At 36.8% G+C, this 17,220-nt stretch overlaps 1 protein-coding gene across 2 annotated transcripts in view; it reads left to right on the forward strand.

Moving 5' to 3' along the window:
* ANTXR2 (ANTXR cell adhesion molecule 2) overlaps nucleotides 1-17,220 on the forward strand; it is a 129,686-nt gene that overhangs the window by 73,118 nt on the left and 39,348 nt on the right. Inside the window, exons 15-16 of one of the 2 annotated variants that reach the window (XM_070394185.1) lie at nucleotides 4,734-4,901; nucleotides 5,213-5,293. In XM_070394185.1, coding sequence (XP_070250286.1) covers nucleotides 4,734-4,901; nucleotides 5,213-5,293 — 249 coding nt within the window. Of the gene's footprint in view, nucleotides 1-4,733; nucleotides 4,902-5,212; nucleotides 5,360-17,220 lie in introns of those variants that run through there. The other variant, XM_070394178.1, reaches the window with a different exon arrangement.

The raw sequence follows: 17,220 nt of genomic DNA on the forward strand, positions 1-17,220 counted from the left end.
CATTGCCAGCACCAAGCCCTTCACTAGTTCAAATATGCCAGCATCTCACCCCAACGAGAATTGAAATAATTTTTCATTGATATATTGCCCTCATTATTAAACACAGATCTTGATATTTTTCTCCTTTAATTTTACTTCTTGATAAGGAATTTTTTTATGTTGTGCAGTCATGGTACATGTCTTCTGTCATATCTGCTTTGTCCCATCACTGCCAGCAGAAGTCAATTAGCTAACTAGCAACCTCAAAACTGTTGCAATTTTCTTTTTTAAACACTTCAATAAATTTCAGATTCCCAATAAAAGTTTCCTCTTTTTAGAATAAATTTCAGTAGTTTTCAAAAAAAGCTTAGGCCTACTTAACATGGTTGTCATTATCGAAATGGTTATTCAAGTCATCTGATAGTGATTGTCACCTTCTTGAGCACATTACATGTTAAAATAATGCACATTATCCATAAAAGCTTGCCACTGTATTGTTGAAATATCTTCTGAGACAAGTACCTCATTGCCTGTAAGCCATGAGAAAGGCAAGTGCTAAAATCTATTAAGGAGTGCGGGTGAATTTCCCGCCAAAATATAAGATGGCTCTGTCTTTTGGTTTTGTTCCATCCACCAAAAGGGTGGATTACAAACAAATATTTGGTAATACACAGTTACAATCGGCCCGAGTTTACACGTTTCCCGCACTCCACCGCAAATCTATATGAACCGAGTTAAAGACGGCTCCCGCGGAGTACGCGCAATTCACGCGAGCCGACTTAACTCGTTTCCCGCACTCCAAGTGTTAAGTTTGTCTTTTGGAGAGAAGATTGCATCTGTGTTTGCCTGTGGGTAATTGGGAATATCAAGTAGTATGAAGACCATAACTGGGCTAGCTCTTGTTGCTTGATACGGAAGCAAGGTCATTTTCCTTCAGCCTGACTTTGCTATGCCGTTCTAGCCTTGGAGGGGTCGGAAAGAGTGGATTAGATATTCCTTTGTATATAGAAAATGCACTTGTAAATAAAAGTGTTACATTTGGATATCTATAGATGATATCATAACTTATTTTTACCTTAGTTAGCCTCATTTCAAAATGAATGTGTAAAAAGATGTTTGCAAAGGGAAAAAAAAAGTTTCGACATGATATACCACAAAATGTTAGAATAGTTTTCTCTGCATGGACTGATTTTCAATTTGTGCTATATATTTCTCCATTTTTTCCTAATTTATTTGACATTGAACTCATAAGGGTGAGGTAAAAGTAGGTTTATAGTTCTGAGTATGTGAAGTAGTTTATTATTGTATTATTATTTACTAGTTATTGTATTATTTTCTATACAAGCAACTATAAATCTACTTTTGCCCAATCCTGTATTCCGAACAATAAATTTAATTCCATTTTGAAATCTATACTTGTAAAATACCACTTGACAACGAGATACGGATGTGTTAGTATGTAATATATTAGTATATTTTAGATGAATAAATATGTTCATGTTAAAACTCTAGGAATTATGCCAGATTTTTGCTAGTTCAATATTTCAGTGTCCCAAAGATTGAGATCTCTTTCTAAAGAAAAGCATAGGCATGAGCTGAATAGATCCTAAGTTAAAGGGTAAATTATTGGTTTATGCTCAAGAAAGCCAAGGATTCACACACATTTTTTAATAACTTGTACTTTAAGTTTTAAGCATTATTCTCTTAACATGTGAAATTATATTGCCTGTTTCTATTCAGTTGAGAAAAACATTATGACAAGGACTCACCCACTTTTAATAATTGAGGTCCACTTTAGCTTTAGATAATTCTGGCTACATTTTATGGTGTATTCCATCAATAAGATGGAAATGGGAATGAGAATGACAAAAAATGAAAAATTAAATGTGGACATTACAAAGGGGAAATGCAATACCTAAAAATACACAATAAAAATTGAAGTGATCGTTAAACATCATTAAACTTTCTCGATCATGAACTTACTTAAACTTGGAGAGGGAAAACAGAACACATAATCTGCTTTAAAATTTTGCCTATTTAAACCTGGAAAGCATTTTCTTTGAAAAAATACATTGAACTGGGGAAAGTAAAAGGAATTCTAGAAACTATGACCACATCTGAATTACAGAACAAATCTTCATAACTAATGCTATTTTAAGCTGGTATAAGGATTTTAGTTAGAACTATGGTAATGGAAATTTGCAGAAAACTGGAATTGAGCTGATGTTAATAACAGCTGTTAGCACAGCTGATCCACAATACCTAATGACTTCAAATGTATATTTCTGCCAATTCAGCGTGAAACTGCTTTTGTTTCTTTTCTTGGTGCTGAAATTGCTCCTTTATAATATAACCTTCTAGTCATCCAAATATGCTCTGAAAATTATGGAATATTATTGTTTATCATGAAAGTCAAGCAGAGTTGGAAGAACTTAATTATCTAGCTTGCGCTTACTTCTCCCCCCACCCCACCCCCACCCCCACCCCGAAAAAATATCCATGTATATGAACTCTGCTAAGTCTCCCTTTGGTGATTTAGTCTTGTTATTCTTTTATCCTTTGTGACCATCTCAATGTGGTCAAGCTAAAATATTAAAATGTATACATATACTTGTGTACATATTTAACTGCTTTTAAGAGTTTTAGGAAAACTATAAAGTTAGACTTTGAGATGAAGTGAGATCATTTGTTTTGTTGTTTGTCTGATGGTGATGACAAAACAGCTACTTCATGAACTAACACTAGTAGATTTACATAACGAATTTCCTTTAGAACTCAGCAACCGTATTTCATACGTGTAGTGTCTTGATAGTTGAGTTCCTGGAAATGCCACTTTGGGTCAGAACTCTAGTTTAACCAGCTTTGGGTTCTTTATCTGAGATTGGTTTTTCAGTGAAACTTGGAGGGAAAAGATGATTACCATGACCTTTGCGATACCAGCTGTGAAGGTTAGGCTGAGGAGCTGTATATGTTAAAATCTATCATTTCTAAATGGATCTAAAATGTATCTTCTTATACTTCTATTCTGAATTACTTTTAGAGTTATAATATTTATATGTTTACTTAACTGGGCATCTTTTTCCATTTTTTGTTTTTCCCCTTAAAATTGAGACTTTACAGCTGCAAGGATATGTGTCCTGATGTTAGGGTTTTGTAGTTCAATTTAGCTGTTTCTAAAGATTTTAGCAGTCTTAGTTTATCTAGGTGAAGGTGCTGTGATTTGAAAGAGAAGGTCACTTCTCTGGAAGGAGAGCCAGCTATCTAGTTCTAAAGGTTTAATGGTGTTTAAAGCAATTTAACACCCTCATAAAGAACATTCTAGTACCACTGATTACACTGAGAGATACAGATACATTTTGATGAGTCAATAGGGCCCAATTGAAATTGAAAGACTATTCTAAAATTGTAGTAAAAAAAAAAGGCTAAAAACATCTAAGGAAGCCTTACCAAAAAGCGGGGAATAATTCTTTCTATAAATAGGGATTATCTGTATTCCCACCCACTAAGGTCATTAGAATGCTTTAAAATGGATTTAACAATTTTTTCTTTGTAGAAATCACTTAACTCTGCTGAATCAGTGTGCCCTGGACAGGCCTTCCTACTTCTTTCTAGAGCTTCATTTATGTTACCTCTGTCATCTTTGGTAATGCCCTTGGCTTTGGACTTCTCCACTGCTCTTGATTGGATGAAGCCTTTTCTAGGGGCTGCATCTTGTTCACATGCTCACACACTCAGATTTATCTCTTATTTCTTGTTCATTTTAAAACAGAGAAAACAATCAGTTGACCCTGTGGTTTTTCAATGTCCAGAATTTTCAAAGAACAAAATTCCCTAAAATTTGTGGAAATCCCTGGTGTTTCTGAAATTTTCTTTCCATAACCGAGTTTTTTTTTCTTGAAAATTTGTCTTCCTCAAAAACTGTTATATCAAGTAACCATACTCAGATGAGAACAGGAACTAAAGACTGAAAGTTACTTTATAAAATCAGGCTTTACAAAAGTAAGGAAAAAACATATATAGTTATTTTACTGCTGGAGAATAAATGTTTAAATCATACATTTTGCCTCAACCAAACTTTATGAAAAGTTTGGAAGGAACAATGAACTCCTTTGTGTAAAATACATTTATAAAATTCAAACCTATTCGAAACTTAATAACCTATTTCGGACTATCTGCATTCAGATCTCTGCCCTGCTACGTACTAGCTGGATGGGTTTGGGTATGTCACTGAACCTCTCTGGGTCTCAGTTCCCTCATCTGGAAGGCAAAATACAGTATCTCATTGCATTTTTATATGAATTAAATGCAGATGGGCACATAGTAAGCATTCAATAAATTGTAATTATCATTATTATCATCTATTTCCCTCAGTGCCATCAGTGTATATGGGTATGTGTTTAGCTGGAAGAGGGCCCTATCCGATTAAAGAATAGGATTACAGATTATCATGCATTATGAACTACCTATTAATTCCTTATTTGAAACAATGGAAAAATGGTTGCTTCAAATTTTAATTAACTCTAGATTCATACAAAGGGCCTTTTATTTTTATTTTTTCTGGGATCTTCATGTTAAGACCATAAGTAATGGTGATAAACCTATTAAATCTCAGAAGAGGAGAAAATTTAGAGTTAGTCTACTGTGCATCTTCTTTTTACTCTGAAGTGGTGAACTGAAGGACCGTTGGTTAAATCATAACTTATTTTTCCAAGACACTGTATGTCTGAGATAATGTTTTCCCCTTCATTTGAAAGGTTCGCTGGGGTGATAAAGGATCTACTGAGGAAGGTGCAAGGCTAGAGAAAGCCAAAAATGCTGTGGTGACAATCCCTGAAGAAACAGAGGAACCCATCCGGCCGAGGCCACCTCGACCTAGACCCTCGTACCAGCCTCCTCAGACAAAGTGGTACACACCAATTAAGGTATTGCCCAAGTTTTGTGTAATTTAACTGAAATTTCCCAGAGAAACTGTAACTCTTTTTGTCCTCCCCACCCAAGTCTCTGAAGGAGGACCCAGGTCCATCACATAGCAGACATGTAGTCTGCATTATAGCAACTGAATATGTTCTCAGCAACAAGGACCTCCTCTTCTTATTACTTACTTATTCTTTATTTTAATTTATGAAAAAAGTAAGAGTAGAGATTAGGCTGTACCATCTTCATTTTAACTCATGTATTCAGCCAATAGAGGTTGCGTGTGTTCCTTAGGAATTTACAAATATGTTCCCTTTAGGGTCGGCTGGATGCGCTCTGGGCTTTGCTGCGGCGGCAGTACGACCGGGTTTCCTTGATGCGACCTCAGGAAGGAGATGAGGTTTGTATGCGAGGATGTGTTGGGAAGGAGCTGACTGCATGGGTCTGTATAATGAAAGTGAAATAATAATAATCAAAAAGAATTTAAAGCCCTCAGTACATTTCAGGAAGGATTTATCATCTCCTATTATATATGGTGCTTAATAAATGATCTGTTGTTAGACTACATCTTCAAGATGCAGTTTAATAAGTCCCTTTTCAAGTAATACATAAAAAAAGTATGGCCCATTGTACACTTGCTTTAATGAGCACACTCTGCTTCAGCCTTTGACTTGGACGACATCATGTTCTGAGGTTTCACCCAATGGGGAGACAGACTCCGAGTTAGGAATTGAAGTCTTTCTCTAGCATCTCCTAGCAATAAAGACTGGAGAACATGCCTCCGAGCCTCTATTTCTCGGTATAAATATGTTATTTCCCTGCCTCCAACAGTTGATGAATCTAACTTCTTAAACACATGAAAGTGTCTTTGAAAGCATTATAGAAATATATACACATATACACATATGTATAGAAATATACAAATATACATACACATGTGTATGCATTTTCTCTACCAAGTAAGCCTATTTGAAGCTTTTTTGTTTTGGAGATTTGTCTAGAATTCCTCCAGTTTTATAATTTCTTTAATATATTAGCACTATTTGCTATTGTATCAATGTAGAAAAAAATGTTTAAAACCTTTTGATATGTAACAATAGTGAGTTTTGTTGAGAAACACACCACTGTTAGTGATAACAACAATGTTTTCATTATGTGTCAGCATGACCCTGAACATCATTCACTTCAGCTTCAGAGGACTTTGGTTCATTCAGGTGCAATAAGCTATTTTTTTAAGGATAAATAAGTGATGAGATTCATATTTGTTTTACAGCGCCAAGCTAAAGTTATATTTAGTGTTGTATAATTTTGTCATGTTATTTAAAAGGCAAAATGTCTAAATCTTATGATTTTACTTCTATGAGATGGGGGTTATTTCAGAAATATCTGAGTTCAACCATTTAGGAAATCTAATTTGAGAAAATATTCCTGGAATATTCCCAGATCACTTACCCTTTGCTAGTACCACAGGTAGAGAGAACGAGGTAGTTTTTGAAGCAGATTTTTTCATTACTAGACTTCTGTGGTTAATAGAATGGTCTTATATTTAATGGTACCTCTGTTTAAATGTACGCATGATTTGGAGTTCTGCTTCTGCAACAACATATAGCAACTCTACTTATCATTCAGTATGCTAGACTTTCTCTTCCTCATGTTAGACATTAGTTTATTTGTTCAATAATGTAAGTGTTGGGAATTGCTAACACTGAAGATGTAGTGGCCAGCAAAAACAGACAATACTCTCAGCACTCTTGCCAATACTTTATATATTCTTTTAATTCCCATAATTAAAATTTATTTTTCAGTCTTTCAAAATGCCTATTAATTTTGATTTCATTAAATAATTTTTATTATAAATATGTACAAGTAATGGCATCAGGTAATACTAACCAAGGGGCGGGTGGTGTACAAACTGTAGCTTTTGCTCTTAAGAAACCTGAAATTTGTTTGGGAACCGAGACATATATATAGAAATAATGTTTACTCCAGAATGTGATCTTGAATGCATACAGTAAGAGAGATTAAACCTTCCTTTTGGAGGAATTTTGGATGCTTTTTCAAAAACATAGGCCTTATGCCTTTGAAAAAAGGTAGGATTTCATCAGGTGGAGTTAGGTAGAATGAGCATTTCCATTGACGAAGCATCATGAGCAAAGTCTCTGAGGCAGCCAAGAATACTATCATCTGTGGATTACTAGGAAGTATGGAGGTTGGAGGTTAAAACCAGAATAGGTTGGGAACACAAGAGATCTTTGAGTTTGGATAAGTTGATATATTTTGTTTTTGAAAGGATGCATTAGTCTCGTTCATTCAACACATATTGAGGTAGTGCCTAACATGGACCAAGATGTCCCAGTGGCAGGGCTCTTTGTGTTGGATTTTCTTGGTAGCCGGGAAATCATTGAATGAGAAGGTTAGTGTTGGAGTTGTTTTGATTGCATTTTTTTTCATATAAATTGGTGAATAACATTTGCAAATAATTTTGTTATTTCCCTGTACTCATAAAAGCTGGTGTATGTTTACTACTGAGTATACTTCTTATGAAGTATTTGTTTAATGGTGTAGGAGGTGTGTGTGTGTGTGTGTGTGTGTGTGTGTGTATGTGAATGTAAATACAAAGCAATTTGTATGTTATAGGAATTAGGTAGGCTTTTGGAAAAATCTTCTAGTTGGAATTGAATGCAGTTTGTTTTATATTGTCAGAAACAAACAAGAGTGCTTCCATTTCCAAATTTTTAAAGGAAGGAATAGTCTTTTTTCTTAAAAAAAGGAAAAAGAACAAACCTTATGATGTTTAAAAAACAGTAAAACACAATTGTTTTCAGGCAGTGGCTGATGGCTCCAATATAACAGAACCTCTGCCTCGTCAGCGGCACGTTTCCTACCTTGGAAAACAATCTTGTCATTTATTTATAAGGTGTTTACCGCAGATTCTGCCTCCTGTGAGTTCAGTTTAATAAACAAATCAGCGAACGTAGCACTAAACCCAGAGTCACGCACACTTAATCTGCAAGTCAAATACTCTCCTTTCATGACGCGGAGGCCGCACCGGGCTCATTTGCAGAATTCACGGCTGAATTGAAGTCCTTGATCAAGTCATTGAAGTTCAGGCATAAAGTATCAAAGCGGCGCGAGCCCTCCCCGCGTCCCTCGCTCCTGCTGCCTCTCCGCGCCGCCAGCTCCCGCCGAGGCGGCGGTGCGTCCGCGGGCTTTGGGGCCGCGCCCCCTCGGAGCCATGAAGGTCTCAGCGCCGGCGCGAGGGCAGGGCCGCGGCCAGGTGTGAGCCTGCAGGTTGTCGCCGACATCTGTTTGCAGCGGCGGCGGCGGCCTCCCCAGCCGCCAGCGAGCGGCCGCATTGCCAGCGGAGGAGGCTGAGAGCGGCTGGACCGTTTTGGTCTCAGCCGCTGCCTGGAGGCCCGAAACACCAAAGGTAGGAGCAGGGGTGGACACAGCTGCGCTCCCAAACTTGCCTTAGGCACAGATACAGAGATCTAATGCGGTTTGGCTCCATTGCGGTGGGGAGACCGGGACAGAACGCCGCTTCAGAGACAACCGAGCGCTGCAACATCTGCCGCCAAGGTTCCCGGGAGTGAGGGGGACAGCAGGTACCGATCGAAGACTCCAATAAACAACCTCCACCGAGCGGGGGCTCTTTTGAAGGGCCGCCATCAAACGCAAGGGAGTGCGCAGCAGGAGTTTGTTTGGTTTTCAAAGCAGTGTTTAGTTTCTGCAATAACAAGGTAACTTATAAATGATGCATTACCACGCGTTCTTTTTTTTTTTTTTTTAATTTGAAAAGGGAGAGTTAGAGAAGCAGAAAGGCAAAGAAAGGAGAGCACAGCACCGGTTTTGGAGTTGTTCCACAAGCCGTTAAATCCCTGCGGAACTTCTTGGCTGAACCTGAGGTTATGTTAACCTTCAGGCCGCAATCCCTCGTTCACCAGCAAGCAGATGTAAATGTATATACTGCCCTGGAAGGCTCCTAGTAATAGTAACACCCGTGATGTACACCCACTGTTTGTTTTCATTTATTTTCTAAACATATTTTTATTGATTTCAAAGAGGGAGAGAGAGAGAGAAACATCACCGAGCCATGCCAGCGGGGCCACTGTTTGTTTTTAAACTTATATAACGGGGCTTCTTATGACATGGAGGTGAAATATAATTTGATTTTTTCTGATCGGTACACTCTTTTAGTAAAGTTAGGAAAATTACTTCGACTTTAATTTTCTTCCTCTTTATAAAGGCTTCATGCCTATATTTGGATATTAAAAATAAGATTTTAAGTCAAAAGTAAGAACTTCATGTTACTGGTAAAGGCAGCATTTTTCTTTTCTGAGGGGGTTTTCCCCGCTACCATCTAGGTTCAGCCAGAAAAAAAAAATTGTGTAATTTTCTCTGGGAATATGGCAAAACTCACAATTATGCACACACAGATATGTGACATAAAGAATTGTTTAAAATAGCCAGTTAAGTAAAACCCCAGGGTATAGTACGATAACACAGACTCTATAGTAATGTAAATTATTATCATTAAGAAAATGTAGGCCAGCCCATGTGGGTCAGTGGTTGAACATGACCTATGAACCAGGAGATCACAGTTGATTCCTAGTCAGGGCACATGCCGGGGTTGTGGGCTCAATCCTCAGTGTGGGGCGTGCAAGAGGCAGAGAATCGATGATTCTCATCATTGATGTTTCTATCTCTCTCTCTCTCCCTTCCTCTCTGAAATCAATAAAAATAATATATTAAAAAGAAAAGAAAAGAAAATGTAGGCTCCTTCACCTGAGGAACTCTGCATGACCATTTGAGATGAAGGACAGGTACAGACCTAAAGGCATCCTTTGGAGTGGGAGGGGCCAGGGAACAGTGGCCTGAGGACAGATGCTAGTGTGTAGCAAAGCATTCACCAGTTAGTGGTGAAATAAGCAACATAAGTGCATGGTGAATTTCCAATTGAGCTAAATTTATTTTGTTGAGATTACTTTTGTTATTTATGCAAATACAATTTTGATTTTCTGAAATTAAAATTTAATTAATTTAATTTTCTGGTAGCTGCTTAAAAAACAGTCCATTCTGACAGAACTCAATGTTAGTCTTCAATTTCTAAAAATCTACCCAAACAAATCTGAACATAGGGCAGGTTCGTTGAAAAGGCACCAGAGTAACTGATAACCTCAGAGGCACATGGTTTCAGATTGGTTCTCCTGTTTACATCTCTCGTTCTAGATTTATGTTCACTCCTCTGACCGTCCTGCTCTTGAATTCTCATGCTCAAATCAAACTGGCCTTGCCCTCCTCAGTGTGGATTCTTCAACCCTTCTAACCCTCCCACTTCTTGATGCTTACAGATCACCCAGTGCTCAGAAATATCCATAACTTCACCTTCAGAATGAGTGAACACCTTGAGAGCAGAGATGTTATGCCACATCGCCTTTAAGCTCCCCATCACATTTGCAAACTGTAAACCACTTGTGTTACCGGAAAGATTGACACCTTCACTCAAATGGTTTGATGCTGCTGCTCATGACAGCATTCTTGTACTTAGTTTTTAGGTTCCATCTAAATACAGAGTGGGGCAAAAGTAGGTTTACAGTTTTGAGTACGTAAAACAGTTTATTCTTATATTATTATTTATTCATTATTGTATTATTTTCCATAAGAACAACTGAAACTACTTTTGCCCCACCATGTATGTTGTGTCATAGTAGATTTTAGGGACTGTAAGGAAACCCTTTCTTTTAGAATGAGTCAGTATAATTGTAGACAAAATGCCCACAGTACTTTCATACCTTTCCTTTTTTTAAAAAAATATTGTATTGATTTCACATAGGAAGGGGGAGGGAGAGAGAAATAGTAACATCAGTGATGAAAGGAAACCATTGATCGGCTGCCTCCTGCATATTCCACACTGGGGATCGAGTCCACAACCCGGGCATATGCTCTGACTGGGAATTGACCCGTGACCTCCTCGTTCATAGGTTGATGCTCAACCATTGAGCCACGCTGGCCTGGCATACCTTCCCTTTTTTTGTATACTTAAATGAAATAGTAGAGAAAAAATATCAATGAAAAAACCTATAAAGTGATTGCTTACCTTTCATTTCTGTAAGATTTGAAGTTTTATATGGTTCTTTAGGCAAATTATGATGTTTCATCACTGGGAGAGAGTACCACTAGAACTTCCTGTCCTTTATGTTACCAGTAATACCTTTCATTCTTATTGTTTCCTGTCTTTACATTCCCTGGCATCCTTATAGTACCTTAAATGCCCTGTTTAAATTAGTAGAAGTAATTATTAATTTTGGATCATACATATTTGAAAGATAAATTTTTACTAAAATAACCCATATCATGAACATGCCATTGTTATTACAATCCCACTGACTGATAGATGTATGTCTACATCTGTATATGGGTGTGCATAATATGATGAACATAAGTATATGTATATATTTCTATAGAACATGTTTTTCTCAGGGTGTATGTCATCAACTAATGTCCGTTTCAATGGAAAATAACAAACTTATTAGAGTACTTTTTCATACAACTTCTTAGCTTAAATAAACCCATTTCTTAATTATGCATATTAGCTGGCAAAAGTGTTGACTTAATTTGGTTCCCTAATGTGAAAAATAGAATATATTTAAATTACCAAAAAATTTATTTGTTCAAAGAAAATGTAAGTAGAACTTGGATAGTGAATTGCCTTTTACTGTCCTGGTCCAGACATAATTTGTATTTAGTCTCATCATATATATTTTATGTACTAACTTATAAGTTTAGGTAAAGATTTTTCTTGGTTGAAATTGATCATCAACCTGCTTGTCCAGTATGAAGCACAATTTTAGTTTGAATCAAAATAAGAGATTTCTAACGTGTTTTAAAAAATGAAGCACTATTTCTTACAATAAATTTTTCTACTAAAGCCATTTCCTGACACTAAGGATTTAACAAAGAGTTTATTGTGAATTCAGTATATTTCATTCAATTAACATTAATAACCCCAGTGAGAACAGTGTGCACACACACTTATACACAGGTTTCTATGGGTTTGCAATTACACATATACATCATATATCACATAATATTTTAAATGCCTAACAGAGTTAGTAAGAAAATTTGTAAGACATCTATATATATAAAAGCCTAAGCAACCGGCCAATCTGCTGACTGTCTGACCATCCGGTAGCTATGAAGCACAATGACCATCAGGGGGCAGACACTCCAACCGGTAGCTATGATGCACACTGACCACCAGGGGGCAGACACTCAATGCAGGAGCTGCTGAGCTGTGGTGACTTGGGTGACGCACCCAGAACCACAGAGGAGGGAGCCCAATTCCAGAGTGTGTCACCCGAGAACCACCCTCTCGCAATCCGGGACTCCTAAGGGGATGTCGGAGAGCTGGTTTTGGCCCGATCCCTGTAGGCCAGGCCGAGGGACCCCACCAGTGTACAGATACACCAGGCCTCTAGTGTTTTAATAAATATTTAAATAGCACATTTATATACATGGCATAAAAAGTTCTATAGTTATGAGTATTTACTCTCTGATTATCTTTCTCTGACCCTCATTCATTTATCCCCTTTTTCCTACCTTTTAACATTGGTTGATTCCTAAATTTTAACCCTGATATTATGTTTTTTTTCTCATCCTACTTTTCTAGAGAGCACACAGATTTTCACTGTTTCGCTATCATAATAGGCACGTCATTTTTCGAAAATCTATCCTCTCTCCTGAGTTTTGCTTGCATGTCTCTGTAAACTTATATGAATTTTTCTCTTGGATATTCTATTGTCACAACATTATCTGTGTTTACCCGGACCTACCATATTCCCTGTGTATAGCTTTCAAATTTTAACTTTTCTCTGTTGTTCTCTCTATCCTTCACCTGATGCATCTAAGCTAAGGCCCAGCAGACCTTATGGTTCTCACAGCTCAATGAGTGGGGTAAAGACTTTAACTTCTTAATTCAGAGTATGATGTCCTACGTCAACAAGTCACAATATTTCTCTATAATGTTCACAAGATATTGATTCAATGAAAAGAATTGTGTCTATTAATGCCCCGTTTCATTTTATTATAATTGAATAAAAATGAACTATTGATAAATATATGCATTAGATTCTACTGATTCTTAAGAGATACATCATTTTAACTTTGTAGAATTTAAATGTTTTTGTTATCAGGACTTATAATTTTACCTTCATGATTCTACCCCGAAACTAAGCTACTTGAGAAAATGAAGGCGTCAGTGCAATTCTCAAGTGGACAAATTTGAATTATTTCTTATAACAATACTAGAGGCCTGGGGCATGAAATTCATGTACTTGGGGGGTGGGGGGTGAGCTCTCAGTCTGGCCTGTGTCCTCTCACAGTCCGGGAGCCCTCAGGAAATGTCCAACTGGGGGGTCAGGCCTAAGCCATCAGTTGGACATCCTTAGTGCTGCTGCAGAGGCAGGAGAGGCTCCCGCCACTGCCACTGCACTCGCCAGCCTGTGAGCCCAGCTTCTGGCTGAGCAGCGCTCCCCCTCTGGGAGTGCACTGACCACCAGGGGGCAGCTCCTGCATTAGTGTCTGCCCCCTGGTGTTCAGTGCGCATCATAGTGACTGGTTGTTCCGCCATTTTGGTCGATTTGCATATTAGCCTTTTATTATATAGGATGGCTGAGGATGCTGCTGCATAAAAGTGTTATTTATATTGGGTGATGATTTATCATTTTTGGATGATGATTAATTTTAAATTTATAATTAAATCTTAAAATTTTCAGAGTTATAAATGCATGACACAATTCTTTCCCCTTAGGTTGAATTCTGAGTAGATTAAGGCTTATACTTTTTAATTCCCTTTATCAGGATATGTTTACTTTGTTGCTTGCAGTTGCATTCTTCTCATTTTTTTTTCTTTTTTTAAGCCTCAACTACTTTATTCTTTTTTTTCCCCTTTACTGATTAAGGTATTAGAAATATGTCCTTATCCCCCCCATTGTCCCTCCATACCCCCCCATGCCCCCCCCCCCCGTGTCTGTATCCATTGGTTATGCTTATATGCATGCATACAAGTCCTTTGGTTGATCTCTCCCCCTTCATTTTTTTTCTAAGGCAAATTTAATATTTGTTTCATAGTCGATTGAAGAAGAGTTTTCAGTGATGAAAATTCTTGTGAGATCTGTATTTATCCCAGTGAAATCATACATTACAATGTCAACCTATTGCATAATCATTTTCTGTGCAGCAGCTTAGTCCAGTTTATAGAAGTGCTGGGTCTTCTCAACAGTGAGAAGAGGACTGAATCTTAAGTTCAGTTCCTACTCTCCACAAGGAGTGGCATGGCTTTACCTGTCCTCTGAATCCAGATTTATAGACTAGTCTTATGCTCTTAACTAGATCAGTTCCTCTTTCATCATCTACTTAAAGTAGGACAGCTGTCTGAGCTGTTGGTTGTAAATTTGCTAATGTCTACTTCTGTTAATCTCTGATACAAAAGGCAGCAGATAACAGGATCAAAGTTTCAGGAAATGGGGTTTTACAGCCTGAAAGGAGGCTGGGAGGGTGGAGGGAGTGGGGCATAGAAGAGGTGGGAGGATGTTACATTGGGGAGAAGGGGATGACTTCTGTCATTAATCTTAATTAATTGCCAAGAGTTTTAAATCTGAGTTATTAATACTGAAGTTAAGCCCTTAATATACTGTTCATGCTTTGGTATCAGATGCTCTATTATGAGATAAGAGATTTAGGAGGGAGGTGTGTGTGTGTGTGTGTATGTGCGTTTTACATAAATATTTTCATTTACATCTTTCAAAGATTTCCCTGGCTTAATATTCAGGTCTTCACCTTTAACAGTTACTGTGGAATAGTTAGGAATTATAGACAAGTAACAATAAATCCAAATAAAATCCCTGGGCATAGCAACAGCAGTAAATCTGAGTAATATTACTATCATGTTTACCAGAATACAAAGTACTTCCCTGAAGAGGAAATGTGAAATAGGAAGAGGGAGAATCAAGAGCTAGAAAGGAGAAATGATGGAAAGAACAAAGAGAAAGAATGAAAAATGGGGAAAAGATATTATTCCCCTGAAAAATATGCAGGTGACAGGAGAATGAAATGTTTATTTAAAGAAATTACAAATTATATGTGCGTAAGGTTGCATATTTCACTGCTGCAACCCTAATCATTTGGAGTTAAACAAATGGAACCTTGAAATGACTAAGAAGTCTCCTCTTAAAATCTCCTTTCCCGTCTCTCCTCTGGTAGCTGTTCCATGTATTTTTGGGGTTAAACTCCTTTCATCATTGAATCTGTTATTGTTCTGAGATACTTTTCAATGTGCAATTGCATCTAACTGTATTAATTATAATCATTTTGGCTATGGAAAAATGTCTTGTAATTCTTTATAGAGAAATCTTTTAAAAACAGAGAAAGCTTAAACTTCAAAAATACGATTTCAGGATTGTCTCATATTCTCCATACATTTGGACAAACTAAAAAGAAAAAGGTCTGTAATGAAAACATACAGCATACTAAATTAATTTAGATTTTACTGATTTTCAAATTTAGTTTTTACATGTATATCTTATATCTGATGTCTATAACCTGAATTTTAGTAGTAAGTTAGATTTGGCTCTGAGATATATATATTTCTTTTTTACAGTAATTTTTTGTTCTTTTTATGGTCAACTTTAAATGTAAATAGAACAAGCATGAAATAGTGTTCATTTATTTTACTTATCTTCCTCTTTATTTTTTTACATAGTAACTGAGTATTGGAGAGACTAAAAAAATCAAGTCTACAGATGCTGAGAGTTTAGATTTTAATTTATAGGCACTGAGACAGTAAAGTTTTGGAGCTGGACAACAATATGATCAAGTGAAATTAGAATTAGGCTCTTGGAAAGTTTGCAAATAAATTTGTGACAGAAGTGGAGAGAATATGTGGTTTCCTGCATATCCTAGCCCTGTATCAATGCGTTTATCTTTGTATGTAGTCTCTCATCATGAGTCACAAAAAGAATCACATAAAATTATGATGTAGCAGGTCTGGTGGAATATCATGTTGTCAAGTCATTTCTTGGATAAAATAATTTTTTTCCCAGTAGAAATCCCACCTCGCTCCCTCTTCTTTTTTTTTAAGGTCAGAAATGTATGGCTTCAGATACATTTTCTTGATTTGTCAGGGGTCGTCTTTTTGCTACATAGAGATTTTTAGATAGACAACAAGGTCGGATGCATGTGTGTATGTTTACATGTGTGTGCATGCATGTATATGTGGTGTTGTTTATGTGTCTAATGGGGGGCAGAGCATTGTACTTGTTAAAGGCACTCATAATTTCAGGAAAGAGCAATTTATAGGAAAGATTTAGAACTCAAATTCAGATAACAGTTATTGAGTACCTACTATTATTTAGGGATGTTCAACTCTTAACAGTATTAAGAGTAGGTGTGATATTCCTCCCATTTTGCAGATGAAGAATGTGAGACCCAGAGATGTTTTGTGAACTTACCAAGGTTACATTGCTAAAAAGTAACTGAGCCTAGATTTAAACCCAAGTTGTTTAAATTCCCAGTTCAGTGAATGCTGTCATTTTACAGTGTGACACTTTTCCCGCTCCCCATTCAGTCAATAACTGATTGAATTAAGGCTATTATATAGGTAGAGAAGTACTTTTAAAATTTCAGTTTTGAATTTGATTCTCCTGTGATGAAATGATCAATTTTGTGTCTACGTCTGTACCAATATACCGATAATTCATTTCAGCAGGTCTTCAGAAAATATGCATATTACTCTGTTATATATAACATTTCATTTTATACTTAATATTAATTTACTATTATATATATTTAATTCTACATGCATATATAAGTAAAAGGCAATATTTAGAAATGGCAGAACGTTCCACAGAAAATTCATTTGCATCTTAAAAGTAGCATAATTCAACCCCTTGCTATACTGTGAACTTCTACCTCTTCTTTAACTCTGTGCCTCAGAAGGAAGAGCAGATTTGAAGGAATAAGAAGGATGATATAACTTGTACATTCCAGGAATTACAAGTACTTTTCTAGGCTGGAGTATGAGTCTGGTAGTTGGGAAGTAAGTTATGGGAAGAAGGCAGAATTACAGATATGCCTAAAGTCCTCGGTTGCATATTGGTAACAAATACACTACATTTGGAGGCAGTAAACTTGACATCTCTATACTGTCATTGATCATCTTGAAACCAAGCATAAATTTCCTCATCTCTTTGGTCCTCAGTTTTCTCATTTGTATATAGAGAAAGAAATTATCACCAAGATACTTCTGAATTTTAGCAATCACGGTTTTCA

This window comes from Myotis yumanensis, unplaced genomic scaffold (assembly GCF_028538775.1).
Source record: "Myotis yumanensis isolate MYYU_CA2020_CCGP unplaced genomic scaffold, mMyoYum1.0.hap1 SCAF_1, whole genome shotgun sequence".
NCBI classification, from domain to species: domain Eukaryota; kingdom Metazoa; phylum Chordata; class Mammalia; order Chiroptera; family Vespertilionidae; genus Myotis; species Myotis yumanensis.